We start from the raw sequence: 14856 nt of genomic DNA, 5'->3' as shown, positions 1-14856 counted from the left end.
GAGGTTGTAACAGTAATTTAGATAGCCAGAAGGCTGCCTGGTTAGGATATTGCTGCCTCACCTAAATTCCCCAAAGAACCTTGTTTTGCAGCAGCTTTTCCAACACTTTTTTTTCCCTGCTACCATATAAGCTCTGACTTGAGGTTCCTTGAGTATTGAACTTCGCAGATGTTCTCCTCAGTACCTGTCCTAAAGGCAATCTCACTTCTGCAGTCCTTTCTATCACAGTTACTTTTATTCCCCATAAAGCTACTGAATGCATGATGTGAATATAAATCTACTTTAGGGAAAAAAACCTTTACAGATATACAAATTTATTTTTTTTGCTAGAATCCACTTACAGCAGCAATTTTGAAAGTGGACGATCAAAAAAAAAATTCTTAGAAGGTGAGATATTCTCCCCACCAAGCAACTGCTCCCTAACTATATTATACCTTGAAGTAACTGGCAAAAGTCTAATTTCCCACTTGTCTATTTAAAAGCATTATTTCCAAATAAATTCATTAGTACTAAAAAAATCTTTTGCTCATTGTGTATACTAAAAGAAGGTATTTTAATTCATATAAGTAACTTACAATTTCATTTCCATCCTAAAGCATTCTAAAATAGATCAAAGTTCCCTTCTTCATAAATGTACCTTAAAACAGACATAGCTCATTATACTCAAAACATATACAGCTGGCTAATAAAGAAGTTTTAAGTGAAAACTAAGAGTTTCCATGTTTTCCAAGTTTACACTTTCAGTTTTCATTAAAAAAATAAACTTTACAGTTAAAAAACTACAATTAGTGCAAATATGTCAGTGGCTAACAAACAGCAAAATGAGGATAATTTAAGACTGCTCTCTGCATTTATTCCCCTTCAAATTTATTAGATTTACTAATAAAATTAAACAATAAAGTACTTGATTTAACACCTGAAGCTACAAGCAACATATTTCTTTTTAGATACATTTATACATAGATACAGCCAAAAACTTCTAGGTACTGCAGGTGATTCCTCCTATCCTTTCTATTATCATTATGACACTGTAGGACAACACAGTGTTCTCTAGGTGTGACCCATCCATTTCCCCAGATCCCCAGACATACTCATACATGCACACACAGATGCTCTCTTCAAAGCTGGCTTGAAAAGCGGCAGCTACTTGAGAGGGAACATTTCCCTATCAGCATTCAGCACTGTCCCCTCGCCTGGGGCCTCCCCATTCCTGTTTTCACATCAGCCCAGGTCCCAAATGGAAAGTTATTTCTCAGCACTGGAATGTAAACGCATTCATCGAAAGTGGTGCAAAATCTGAAGAAAGCTCCACTGATAATGAATAAGATAAGGCTTTTCATTGAGAAGCTCTTTTCTTCCTTCATCTTTAAGGACTGAAGATTGTTCACAGAAAACCCACTTTTTCTAGTGAGAATTATTTTTCAAAAAGGACATAGAAAAAATGTAGATTCTTCCTCTACAGCATAATTTGAACCTTTATTTCTTTTAATATTCACCACCTTGCATTAGCTGAAAGTACTAATTAATTCACACATGAATTACAAGTCTTAGAAAAACTATGTCAAAGTCTCACAAAGAAAAGTCCTTAAACTGAAGGAAAAATTTCTTTAAGGGTGACAGAGCACTTGCACAGGCTGCCCAGGAAGGTTGTGAAGTCTCTTCTGGCTGTCTTAAAATCCAGCTGGACTCATTCCTGTGTGACTTAACTGAGGTGAACCTGCTTTAGCAGGGGACTTGGACTAGATGATCTCTAGATGTCCCTTCTAACCCTTACCATTCTGTGATTCTGTAAAGTATAGGGATCTATATGATGCATGTTCTTCAGCACAATTTTGAAATGCAAATGCATTTCTAAATGCAGTATTTGTAATAACGCTGCTGGTTTAGAATAAAGTCTATTGAATTAGCATTTCCTGTAAGTCAAAAAGCATATTCCATTCAGAAAAATGATAACACAAGTAAAAATACAACTAATGCATTTTCTTGTTTCTCAAGTTCTTTGAATTTTCTATGATATATTTATGTGAGGAAATAAAAACCTATATAAATTTTGCTTATAAAAATCTAGAACATATTAAAAATTAGAAATATAATGAGTATCACAACAATATATGTCATAACTCTAGAAATCAGATATTCAAGAACTTTTTCTCCCGTGAAGTCTTCAAATGAGACGTGCAATGGGCTTTAGATCACTGACGTGCAGTATTTGCTAATGCAGCATAGCTAAATATACATGAGGATTAATGTAAAAATTTTTCCCCTCTCATTTTTCCCCCTGAATTCAGTCCTCTTCAAGGATAAACCTGTAAGCACAAAGCTACACAAAGTTAAGATCTGTTTTTATCATGAATATGTAAAGGCTTGAGGAACTGAAGTTATATAAACCAAAAAACTCTTTTTGTGAAAACTGTATCGCTTCAGTTTACATCTACATTTAAAAGAATCACAGAAAACTAACAAAAAGAAATACAGAGGTATTGGATTAAGCACATTTAGAATCTGAACTTATGAATCTTACACAAAAGAGTTTTCATTTGCTTTTCAGTAGCACTCACCCTGCAACTGCTATTACTACCATCACTATTTACATCCATATGCTCTCTACTGCATTTCCCATCTTCCCTCTACCCTCCACTTCTCAAAATCAGAGCACAAAGGAGCCATCTTTCCACTGGACAGATAATTTGCCTGCATGTGGTGCAGCTTCCTCATGCCAGCCCTATGACTTCAGCCATGAACAGCAGCTGCTTCCCATCACAACGTGAAATACTTTCTGATTACACAGAAACAAACATGAGCAGAATGACAAAACCCAAAGTCAAAAAAATGTCTTAGATTTATTTCTAAAGCAAACCAGTATTACTGAAATTCTGAATAAAATATTATAGAGCAGAGTTTAGTAGATTAGATACTAAACTAGATATTAAAATAAAGACAAGGAGAGGGAGAGACATAGACACAACTATTTCCTGTCTGCCACTTAGGGAGACAGTAAGAGATTTGGTCAAGTTGTTCTTCCTCTTTTTTTTTTTTTAATTATTAAAAAAAACCTATGTTTCATTTTAGTTTCTCCAGATTAAACACTTCAGTCTCTCTTAATGGTTTGTTCTAACCAGGCTAGGCTTAGCTGGGTTTCATACAAATGTGCAGTGAAATCCAATCTGTTGCTTCACTCAACTTGCCCTTGCAAGGATGGCAAAAAAACCAAGAATTATCATTTAGAAGTGTGCATACATGTACAAGTCATCCCTAGACAAATGGTTAAGTGGTTTGATGAAAACTAAATTTGGCATGGCCATTTTTCTGACCCCTCAGAGAAAAAAAAGAAACAGAGCTCTTCATGCATGCAGAACAGCTCTAACATGAGCAGCCCTTCCACTGGGGAGGGTATAAGGAGGGAAGGTAGCAGTGGGTTTCCCAGTCCTGAAGCTGCACACAGGAAACTATGAAAGCAAGGGTTTGTCAACTAAAAGCTAGAGGATCATTATCAGATAATTTGGTCTTCTGTATAACATAGATCGACTTCTCCAATTCTTATTTGAATTAGTGCCTGTCTTTTAGGGAAAAAAAAGTAATCAAATACTCAAGAGAAGCCCAAGTTGCTTTTCAGTTAAGTATTTTAAATTAAAATGTAGAATATATCAAAATAATCAATGTTATTGTATTCATAGCTTTTTTTTTTCCAGCAGGGGCTAATAGCTGCTTTACAGGAACGATTTTCAGTTGAAAGGATAATTGAGATGCTGGCAACTGGAATATGAGCTGAAGAGGCATTTGCAGACCTGTCACTGTTTGCAAATCCTGGAGACATGAGCTCACTACATACCATGGATAAGGATGATTAGACTTATCCAGTGTCATATGATAGCTTAGATGTTTACAGTCTCAAATACAACAGCTCCTGTGTCAGGGAAGGGACTCGCTTGCAACATCACAGCTAAGTCACTTAATAATACCTTGGGGTAGGGTGTTTCACCCGGGGGTGGGGGGGGGAAGCCTGAAAGAGCACTGCAGTGCCTTGTTCATCCTGGAACTTGAACTACCTGCTGCCTGTGGGGAAAGAGGAATCACTGTGTCAAGGGTAATAATGCTTGGGGGTTGGACTAGACGATCTCTAAAGGTCCCTTCCAACCCCTACCCTTCCATGATTCTATGAATGCTGGCACTGCAGCAAGAGAGTGTAAAGATGGTAAAACCCCAGCAAGCCAGATAGAATGCCTGGTGCCTAACCACACTGTGTGAAGGGCACTAAAATGACAGGATAAGCACACTTGTGGCATAATAACACTTTAAAACATCCCTGCTAAAAATATGTGAAAGTTAATTTATAGTCCAGTTGAAAGCTTTAGTAAACTTCATTAGCATCCTTACAGCTGACAGATTATAGTACTTCATCTACGTTAATACTCATAGGAATTTCTTTATTTCTTATGCAAATACAAGCCAGATCAAAGGTTGTATTAATCTGGTAATTTATAGCTGACTAGGAAAGCACTTCAAAAGAAGTTCCTGAAATCCCACAGTGAGTAACTTGAAATGAGCTAGATTCTGGAGGTTTGCTTCCACAGAAAGTCTCCTCATTCAGTCCTTATGGTCTTCATATAGTTTTCCTTTAATTATAGAATACTGTTTTGAAAACTCTGGTTCATTTTAAAACTTTGCCTAGTTAAAAGGCTGAGTACAGTAGCAAGTTTGACTAGTTTAAAAAAAAAAAAAAGATAACTTTGTTGCTTTTCACTTCAGTTTTTTATAATGTTATCTTAAAACTAAAGTTAAGCTGGAAAATGGTAAAAAGCACAATCTAAAAAGGTGATGTAAATAATCACATTGGTTTGCAAATTTACTGCAAATTAGGGTAGATGCTCAAAGCTTTTGCAGCAGCAGATGTTTCTAAATACTTTTCCAAATTAGAATACCACTTCAGGTTCTTTATAAGCCTTCCATATATACAAGAGAAATGTATGACATTTCCCTGTGGAATTAAATGTCTGTATTTAGAAACTATATACACAAATATACAGAGAAACAAAACTGGAATACAGTAGTAGTGGCAACAACAAAACTTAGCTTGTTGGAGCGGTTCAACTTTGCAGCATCTCTAATACAGAAAGCTGGAAGGTAGCTACCTCAGCAGTTTACTGGTTTTTGGTAACAGGAACAGCTGAGACAAAAGATCTTTATTTGAGGAGGAGGGAAATAAATCCTTATTTTATTTTTAAATTACAAGTTCTCGCAATATCTTTATCTTTGAAAGCATGCAAAGATGAAAACTTTTTTCCCTAACCTACTTTTTTATTACTTTTTCTTTTAAAAAGAGAATACTTTAATAAATGGTCTTATTAAAGACAGCTTCACTTATGCTTCATCTTAATGACGTCTGTGTCACCACGGAGATTACTGTGACATCACAAGATCTACATAATGGTCTGAAAAAATGAGAAGCAGTAGGAAAACATTACTTAAGAGGCGAGACCTTGTCTGAACACAGTATGGCTTATTAACATTCATGACATTCATTAAAATAGAGTAGTATTTTTCCAACAAAGTCTTTATATGACAGATCCTAAATGAAGACTGGGCTTTTTTTACTTGGAAAAATATATAGTAAGCTTTTTCAAGTCCCTCTATTAACTTTCACAATTAAGGCATTCGAAATTGTCACATTTTAAAAAAAATAATAATAATTTGACATATCATCCAGGATTTTAGGAGTAAAATAAGATCACACACATCGACATTTTCCACCCCCACATCTACTCTGAGCTCACTCAATACAACCAACTCATACACATGGAGGGCTTAACACGTGATCTCAATAGCTAGTCTCCATAAATCTTATTATTATTACAATCCCCATTCATATGCAGGTAATTTATTAACATTTCAGATAACCATAGAATCACTATGGTTGGACAAGACTTTCAAGATCATCAAGTCCAACCACTAACCTCAGACTGCCAGGTCAATCATTAAAATAAACCATATTCCTCAGCACCTCATCTATGCATCATTTAACTGTCTCCAGGAATGGTGACTCCACCACCTCCCTGGGCAACCTGTTTCAATGCTTAATAACCCTCTCGGTAAAAAAGCTTTTCCTAATGTCCAATCTAAACCTCTCCTGGTGCAACCTGAACCCATTTCCTCACGTCCTGCCTGTCATTCATTACTGGTGAAAACAAAATGACCACCTACCTCACTAAAACTCCCCTTTGGATAGTTGTAGAACTATCCTATCTCCTCTCAGCTTCCTCTTCTCTAGGCTAAACATCCCCAGCTCCTTTGGCCTCTCCTCATAAGACTTGTTCACCGGCTTCAGTGTCCGTCTCTGGACACACTCCAACATCTCAATGTCCTTCTTGCAGTAATTGGCCCAGAACTGGAAACCAGATGTGGCCTCACCAGTGCCATGTACAGTGGGAAAGTCACTTGCCTGGATCTGCTGGACATGCTATTTGTGATACAAGTCAGAATGCCATTGGCCTTCTTGGCCACCTGAGCACACTGCTAGCTCATATTCAGTCAGCTGTCGATTAACACACTCAGGTCCTTTTCTGACGGACAGCTTTCCACTGTGTCCCAAGCCTGAAGAATTGCATGAGGTTGTTGTGGCTCCTAACTGTAATTTTGTCATACATTTAACTTTTCTGTATTTTCACATGATTGCAGTTTCAATGGGGAAGATAAATACCATTAACCTAAATATAGCATCATATAAGAAAAGCATAATTTGTTTGTTGGGTTTTTTTTTTCTGCAACAGTGGCAGAAAATGCTATCGTGACTTAGCTTCAAATTGCCATGTGTGAAATAATGAAAAACTGGACAAGAATAAGGACTCTTGAACCTGTAGGCTCTACACTATCAATAAATGGTGTCTCTCCTATAGAAAACGTATCAAGTTGTTTGAAACGTTCCACCAATGCACCTGAGTACCATTAGGTGATCCAGATCATCTCAAGTCCATCATCAGGTCTTTCATATGGAAAGAGGCAGAAGTCTGTAGCTCTAGGATATACATCTAAAAAGCAGTACAATGTTTACAATTGTGGCCTTCCAAAGTTGTTTTTTCTGCTACCAGGAGCATTTCCATCCCTGAAAACCTCCCCCACCTTAAGAGGAATCAGAAACGTTCAGGCTCACTTAAAAGTTACTCAGGTCATTCGTTGCTACCTTCTCATCTCAATCTCATCTCCTCATTGAAAACTTGGAAGATAGCCTGGTAGCACTAGCCCCTCTATGTTGGACTTCTATTTTTATTTTCAAAAGATGCCAGTGTAATAGATTAAGTCTCTTAGCGTTTTACCAGCTGTGCAAGAACAAAGTTCCAGAAGCATTGAAATAATTGTTTTGACAGGAACAATGCCAGACACCACCCAATCTCATAATTTAGGAACTCTGTCTTCTTCTATTTCCCAACACCCTAGATGCTGGCAACACACTTAGAAGATGACTAACTTCAAAACATTGGTGAACTCTTCAATTATTCATCAGGACAGGAGATAAAACAAAACGTATGTAATACCACAAAACGTATGTAATACCACAAAACGTATGTAATACCACAAAACGTATGTAATACCACAAAACGTATGTAATACCAACCTCATTTAGCTGTAAAAATAATTTCAGGTACTCATATTTTTTGAAAATGTACACCAGTTTCTGCAAACAGCAAGTACAGTTTCAGATGACACTACCAGTACAAGCAGTGTATGCTCTGCATCATGATCTTTGTTTTAACAGCAGGTGACATGATAAGGCAAGGCTCCATTAATTTATGGCTCAGCTAATTCAGCTACAGTCAGAGCTGACCATGACTCTAAGTGAGGAAGTCAGATTGCTCCCTGTATGCCCTGCCTGCTAGCCAGGCTCTCAGGGAGCTGAGATCAGGGACAGACCCACAGCAGGTCCAGTTCCCCCAGCACCTCACAATGAAGAAGAAAACGGCACACATCAGCGAGCTCCAGGCTTCACTGGTAAGACTGGCTAAGATATCAATGGGAGATGTACAGATTCAAGGTGGGTGGATAGGTCAAGCTCCCCCCAGTAAAATGTTCCTTCTTGTAAACAAACTTTTATTTTCTCCAGGAGTTTGAGTCCCAAAAAATAATCACAGCTGCACGCACTGTGATAGTCGAATTTTGTGCTTGCAGAGAGCAGTAAACATCTCCATGCAAAAGGACATACATTTTTTTAAGTAGATACAGATGGTATAAAGCAATTATTCTTACTTTCTCAAATGGACTGACATCTCCTTTACTTTTTCCAACATCTTTCTTCAGCTTTTAATCTAGCAAAGACTGAGATCATATCGTAAGATCATACTCTTTCACACTTCAGTTTCTGATGATGGACTGAAATGCTGAATCAAGGCACTCAAACCAGATAGAAGACAAGATGGCACTGGAGGTCAGCCCACAACAATACCATACTCTATACCTTCCCACCAGATTTTAGAGATAGTCATGAGCATGACTTCAGAACAGCACTAGGTGCATACAGAAATAATGATGCAACAAACAGGTCAGGGGAAAATCCAGTAGCAGCAAAAAAATAAAGTTCAATATTGAAGAGTGAAAGCTCTCAGGGGCAAACTAAGAACACTCTCTCAAACAATTTCTTAAATAGACTTGAAATCATAACCTGGGGAGTTATTTTTCTCTACAAAGATCCAGCGTATGGTCTTCATGTTTCCACCATGATGCTATAAATCCTTAGCCGTAAGCAAAACTCAAATAGCTAAAAGCTCAGTAAGCTCAGCACAGCTCTTGATCAACTCCCTCTGCAATTTAAATAACTAAACCATTAGCTCCCAAAAGAACAGCCCTGAGCTGCCCTCAGATCTGATGTTCTAAAACTCTCACATTCATGCTTGTGGGGGAAAAAAAAAAATCCCTGTTTAGTCAAATTAAAAATTAAACTTGGTTTAAACATGTCTGTATATTGATCACTATTTTTCAGCTAAAACAACATGTTTGTTCCATTTTAAGTTTCAGCCAGCAATAGCCATTATTAATAAACACTAAGTTCAACTATATGAGTCATATATTGAGAGGAGGATTTTACTGTTGTGATTAAATCTGTCAATATAGTTTTACACATTGAACAGATCAAAGAAAGTCTATTCAAAACATAAATGTATCATCAGGTAGGTATATGCTAGACAGCCATATCCCAGGCATCTTTTTTTATAAGGAAGCATATTTCAATATATATAAAGCTGTATAAATGCAGGTACATAACCAAGAGCTCTATTCCAGCACTATTACACTCATGAGCAGTACTTGTCCAAATGAAAAACCACCTACCAAAATCTCTAACAAATTTTCTTCTGAGAGAGGTTACTTTCTTAACTTAATCGCTACACACTAGGATGAAGACAAACCATTTTCTGCACAAACTGAGTTTTGTTACAGCTTTAACCACATTCAAAACAAGTTCATAATTTCTTCACTGACTCTCCAGCAGAATGTGATATTTCATTCCATTTGGAAGTTAGTTTATTATAGGAAAGACCAAAGGGCTAAATTACCAATACTTAGATATTTATATTTTATTTTTTTAAGCTAAATTTTGAAGAACAAAAAAACAGATGCTTTCTCAACTTCAGAACTTAGACTTTTAATTAGCAGAAAAAACTTAAATATTTGCTTTTATATGTAAAATTTGTGAACTTGCCCAAGGGAGAGCGGTTCACCATCACAATATGAAGAGATGTAGAAAGAACTGGTTGGGTGTGGCAGTAAGGAAGGAAAAGAGGCAGTTATGGCATAGCGTAGATGAGCAAACAGTTAAAAGACAAGAGCAAAGCCGGATGCGCACACAGCAACATGGCATCACCACCTGCCTAAGCGGCACAGCACATACACCCCTAGAATGTCTCTGAAGAATTCTAGGAGAAAAGCAGAAAAACCCAAGCATCAGAGCCTACCAGCCTGATAAACACTGCCCAGGAAATCTGTATTTTGTTGCTGCTAAGATTTAGTTGTATCCTCCAGTCACGGAGGCCACGGGCAAGCACGAGGTTGGCTTCTAGTGTAAATTTTACCATGTTCTTTCATCTTCCTTGACTTGGAACTGCACTACAAAAATGTCTCTCCGCAGCTAAGTCCTGGAACAAAACCACACAAGAAGTCTGAGCAGCTGAGCAAATGTGATGAGTATGAAACAGACCTAGAGATGCTCGAGGCTATTCCGAAAGATATTTTGAGGGACTGTCACATTGCTGCTGTCAGTTACCACATAGAAACACAAGAGAGCCAGGACAACTATCAGCAAATTGGAATTTCTGCTCATTTATTTTCTGGACTTCATACATAAACCTCACTCTACCATGTGAACTGCTTTAGGGTACAGATACACAGGTGAAACACTGAGGCGACCAAGTGTTAATTTTTGCGAGTTTGGTGGTTATCTGAAACTAATGCAACTGATGTAGCTAATAGAGGCCCCAAATTCAAATCACATGCTGAGCATATGCATGTGCAGTCAAATGCACTAAGGCACTTCCAAATTACAGCTATAAATACAATCATAACACTCTATCCTGTTCCTTACAGGCTCACACGCCAACAGCCACAAGTTAAGCACAATACGGAGGACACACCTTGAAGATTGCAAGCAGATTTGTTTACTAGAGCTCTCTCAATCACCCCAACAACTTTTAACCTGGCATGTACAGATATACATTTTTAAATAGTGAAATTCAACAGAAAATGCTCTAGAAATCTGGGGCAGGAGGACAGAGAAACACACACATATTTTAAATTTGGCCAATTACTGATCAGTCATCATTCCACAAAGCAGAGCTCAACAAAACCAGGAGAACAGGCAAGGAGAAGTCCACAGTTTGAGCAGCAGCCAGCAGCTCCCAAGGTCCCGCTGGGAGGGCTGGATGCAGTCTAGAGAACCCGTGCAAAGGGATTTACTGCAGGTGCATGGGATAGGCTGTTAAAAAAAGAAAAATTTCAAGGTAGGGGAAAAAAAAACCAAACCACAACACAAAAACATCCACCACAAAATATTTCAGATGGTGAGATGTTTGGGGATATGAGGGACAGATGATTACTCTAAGCTCTGAGAAAAGTTAGAGAAATAAGGATTTTATGTCACTCAAACTTGGAGAGGGGGGCATGCTACTTGCCTTCTGAAAAACAGAAAGTCTGAAAACAGACTTTTTAGTTCCATCCTGCTCTCTTACAAACTCCCTTACAAGCACATTGTGGAATTATTTTCTAGTGGTTTCCCAGATAGGCAAAGATAAAATGAAATAAACTGGAACAATAAACTGGAACAAAACCCACTAAAATAGTCTAAATAATAATTTACAATGAGTTGAATTGAATGATATTGCTTTGACCAAACAAGATCAAAACTAGATCACCTCTACCTGGCAATGTTTATGTCTCTGTTATCTGACATCAACGATGTATTAGGTCATACTCAATTTGCTAAAGCATACAAAATTCATCTTAATGGCAAGAAGACATTAAGAGTCCCAAATTATGCACTGCTCAAAAAGGCTCCTCTAATTACTTCCAGTATGTGTAAAGAGTCAGTTTAAGCAAACAGTTAGTCAGTAGCTGCCTTTTGCCCACTTTTGACACTCCTCTCTAGATTTCAAAAATAGCTCCCTATTAGTTCTTTCTGCACACCAGCCTTTTCAGGTCTCACTCGCTTTTTTCTGGAGCACTGTAAAATTTTTCTTTAGTACTGCTGCTCATCAGCCTTTTCTGCCCAGTCTATATATCTGAGCAGTTTCCTTGTGAGCAGTTCAGTGACAGTACAAGTAATGCTGAATAACTTAAGTTTTCTTCTCAAGTCTTTGCTAAAAAAATATTTTAAACATTTAAAAATATCGCTTATTATCCACTGGTATTCCAAATAAGAGAAATTAACCTAAGGGCACTCTCATTTTTCCCAACTTTCTTATTCATGATGAGCCTAAGGCACAGATATTTCAGCTTACTCATTTATGAAATAAAAAATCCTGATTAGTCTCATCCTAAATTTAAAAAAGCGACACATCTATCCATCAATAACTATAACTTCTGAGCAAAAAGCCTCTCACTAGAATGACCCTGGTTTTGCTCTCCAGAAATGCTTTCTATCTTACATCACTAAAGTTTCTTAGTCTTGCTTTCATAGATTTACATTATCTATGTTAACTAACAAATTATCTCTCCTTACCACCTAAGACACCAGCTTTGGCAGCTACTTGACTCCATCCACAACTACTTAACTTTTTCTAATACCATTTAAACTCCACACTCACAAATAAACAAGATGTCAGACACTGTTTCAGATGTCATTTCTGTATTCATCCAGGTGGACAGCTCTTAAATGCTCTTCTTGGAGTCATACGACCTGTAATTTTCTGTTGATTCTTCCAGGAAGAATCTCAAGTTCATTGTTTATCTTACTAAATCTTGCCTCTACTTAAGCATCAAAAAAGTCTGAAGCACAAACATTGCTGTAATTTAAAGGAACAGAAGATTCTTGCCACAGACTATGTACAACACCTCACATTAATTCAGATACCATATATCCCTTCTCCTGGTATCTAAGGGTAGCACTTTCTGCCAGCATTTTTTCTGACATTGCCTGTTCATGGATGACATATGGGACAATTTTCTTCCATCTGCCAGCAGCGGGGATCATATAATCTGTTGTGCTACTTTTTACAATAACTAGTTTTGCACCTTTAGCGTATACTGTTTGATGGCATATCAATATACCATCTTATCAGCTGTGTCTGTCCTCTGTGATGCAAGACACTTGCTTACACCAAGAACATGGCATCATCATCAAATGGAAGTCCCAAGACCAGCACTGCTCTCCCACTGAAAGGCAGATTTGAACATTTAATTGGTCATATGCCAACCAACACTAACTCTAAAGTGGTTTCCCCCTGTTTAAAACTGTAAGGAAGTTTCTAGTGCTTCCATTCTCATCACACTAGACAGAGACAAGCCATTCTTTCATTCTATCTTTCACAAATTTTATTACATGCTATTTACTTCAAAGGAGCCTTTTATAGTAGTCTGAATGAATATGCATATAAAGTGCATGAAATGATGCTTCTCTTGCTTCTACTAAAATGATCAAGCTCAGTCAGTCTAAAATCCTTTCAGTTATTTGCATTTTTTCTGTAATTCAAAATAATTTTTTTACTGTAGCAATATAAAAGTTTGAGCATCTCATATTCCAATTTCTCTTTTTTCACATAAAATACCACTTTTTGTTGAAAATCCATTTACACGAAGCACAACCTTAAACAGAAGTAGCAAAACTCGCAGTAACATGATCTAAGCATACGCTAAAACATGCACTGAAGACTTGTGCACGGTAAGTAAAGCCTCAGAAAAACATCGTAAGTCCTAGTGCATCCTATGATTTAAAGTTTGAATACTCAGTGGAACAGAGTACGTGGTATTTCAACTCAATTTGTCAGGATTTTGGTAGGTTGATTTTTAAATTCATAGCATTTGAATGACACTTCGGATGTTTGCACGCTACCCACCAACAGTGGACTTACAATTCTAGTTCCATGCACAGAACAACTACCACAGCTAGTAAAGGCAGAAAAGGCTACGTTTATGTCTGTACTTCCATGTTTCATTAGACATAAGACATTTCATTCCAAAAAATTCTCTACAGCTCATAATTTATATTTCTATTCGTAGCTGACATACCTGCTCCTTGGAAGAAACATAGATTCTTTAATGAAGACTGAACCAGACAGCAGGATATACCAACAGGTACCAATATCATCAGGGCTAGAATTAAAAAAACAGAAGACAGGTTTAGACACTTGATTTAAGTTACTCATAGCACTACCAAATCTGTGGTATAAAGAACATCAAAGACAAAAATGCTTGAAATCATGGAAGAAAGTAACAGGAAACTATTCTAGTCTCCACCTGCAAATATATACATTATCAGAATGCCTTATTTCATTTACTTTACGTTTTAAGAAGCACACATCTATGCATATATAATGAAATATATAATGAAATACAACTGAAAGTTACTAAAATTAAGCTACAGTAAATATATGTTATCCTGTTAAAGCAAATACTTTCCTTTTGCTGAGGAGAACTGTAGAATTTTTACCTCTATAATGTTAAGACAGGAAAATAAAATAGTTTAAGATTACTAGAAATAGCTACAGTAGAAGTCTTGTGCCATTTCAATAGTCAAAACCGAGAATCTGTACTTCAGTTTTTACTCCTCCTGCTTCTTCCAAAGAAACTCACTGACTGGAGTCAGGTATGCCATTATGAACTGCATGAACATTCTTATCTGAAAACTACATTTCTAGTGACACTAAGAGATGTAGATTACTTAATTAATCTGTACAACCTTCTTTTTTTAAAATTACATATCTCAAGTCTTTAGCAACAATTAGTTCTAACTTCAAGCAAGAACAGCCCACATTTTTAATGGCAATGACAGCATAGTATTAAAACCCCAATCTTAAAAAGGCTATGTACATATTAGGAGCATGTTTTTCATTTGAAGAACTTTAAGAAGCACCTACACACAGTAGAGTCCTCAAAACAAGAGTGCCATTTCCTCTGCACTCCCTGTTATTGTGCTTTCTAAAATAAAAGCTGAAATTAGAAAGTGAGGGAGGGAGGGAACTGACCTAGAATACCTCAGAGCAAAACAACAAACAATCCAATATAAAAGTGCGCTCCGTTTCAATTTTTCACTACGCAACAGAACCATGACAGCAAGGACAAACATCAGAAACATGAAGAATTAACAGAGAAAATTGAGGACACGATCTATAACAAAGAACACATGAACTGACTGAGATAATTTGCCCTATATTTCTTTTTTACCAG

At 37.0% G+C, this 14856-nt stretch overlaps 1 protein-coding gene across 4 annotated transcripts in view; it reads right to left on the bottom strand.

Annotated features, from left to right (window-relative positions):
• The window catches only part of RAPGEF2 (Rap guanine nucleotide exchange factor 2), a 184465-nt gene that overhangs the window by 92395 nt on the left and 77214 nt on the right, over positions 1 to 14856 (bottom strand). For all 4 annotated transcript variants that reach the window (XM_061991977.1, XM_061991975.1, XM_061991978.1 and 1 more), the window contains one exon: positions 13699 to 13782. In XM_061991977.1, the coding sequence (XP_061847961.1) occupies positions 13699 to 13782 (84 nt within the window). The remainder of the gene's footprint in view (positions 1 to 13698; positions 13783 to 14856) is intronic.

The sequence above is a fragment of the Colius striatus genome, chromosome 3 (assembly GCF_028858725.1).
Source record: "Colius striatus isolate bColStr4 chromosome 3, bColStr4.1.hap1, whole genome shotgun sequence".
Taxonomy (NCBI): Eukaryota; Metazoa; Chordata; class Aves; order Coliiformes; family Coliidae; genus Colius; species Colius striatus.
This window is presented reverse-complemented; position numbering and strand designations above follow the sequence as displayed.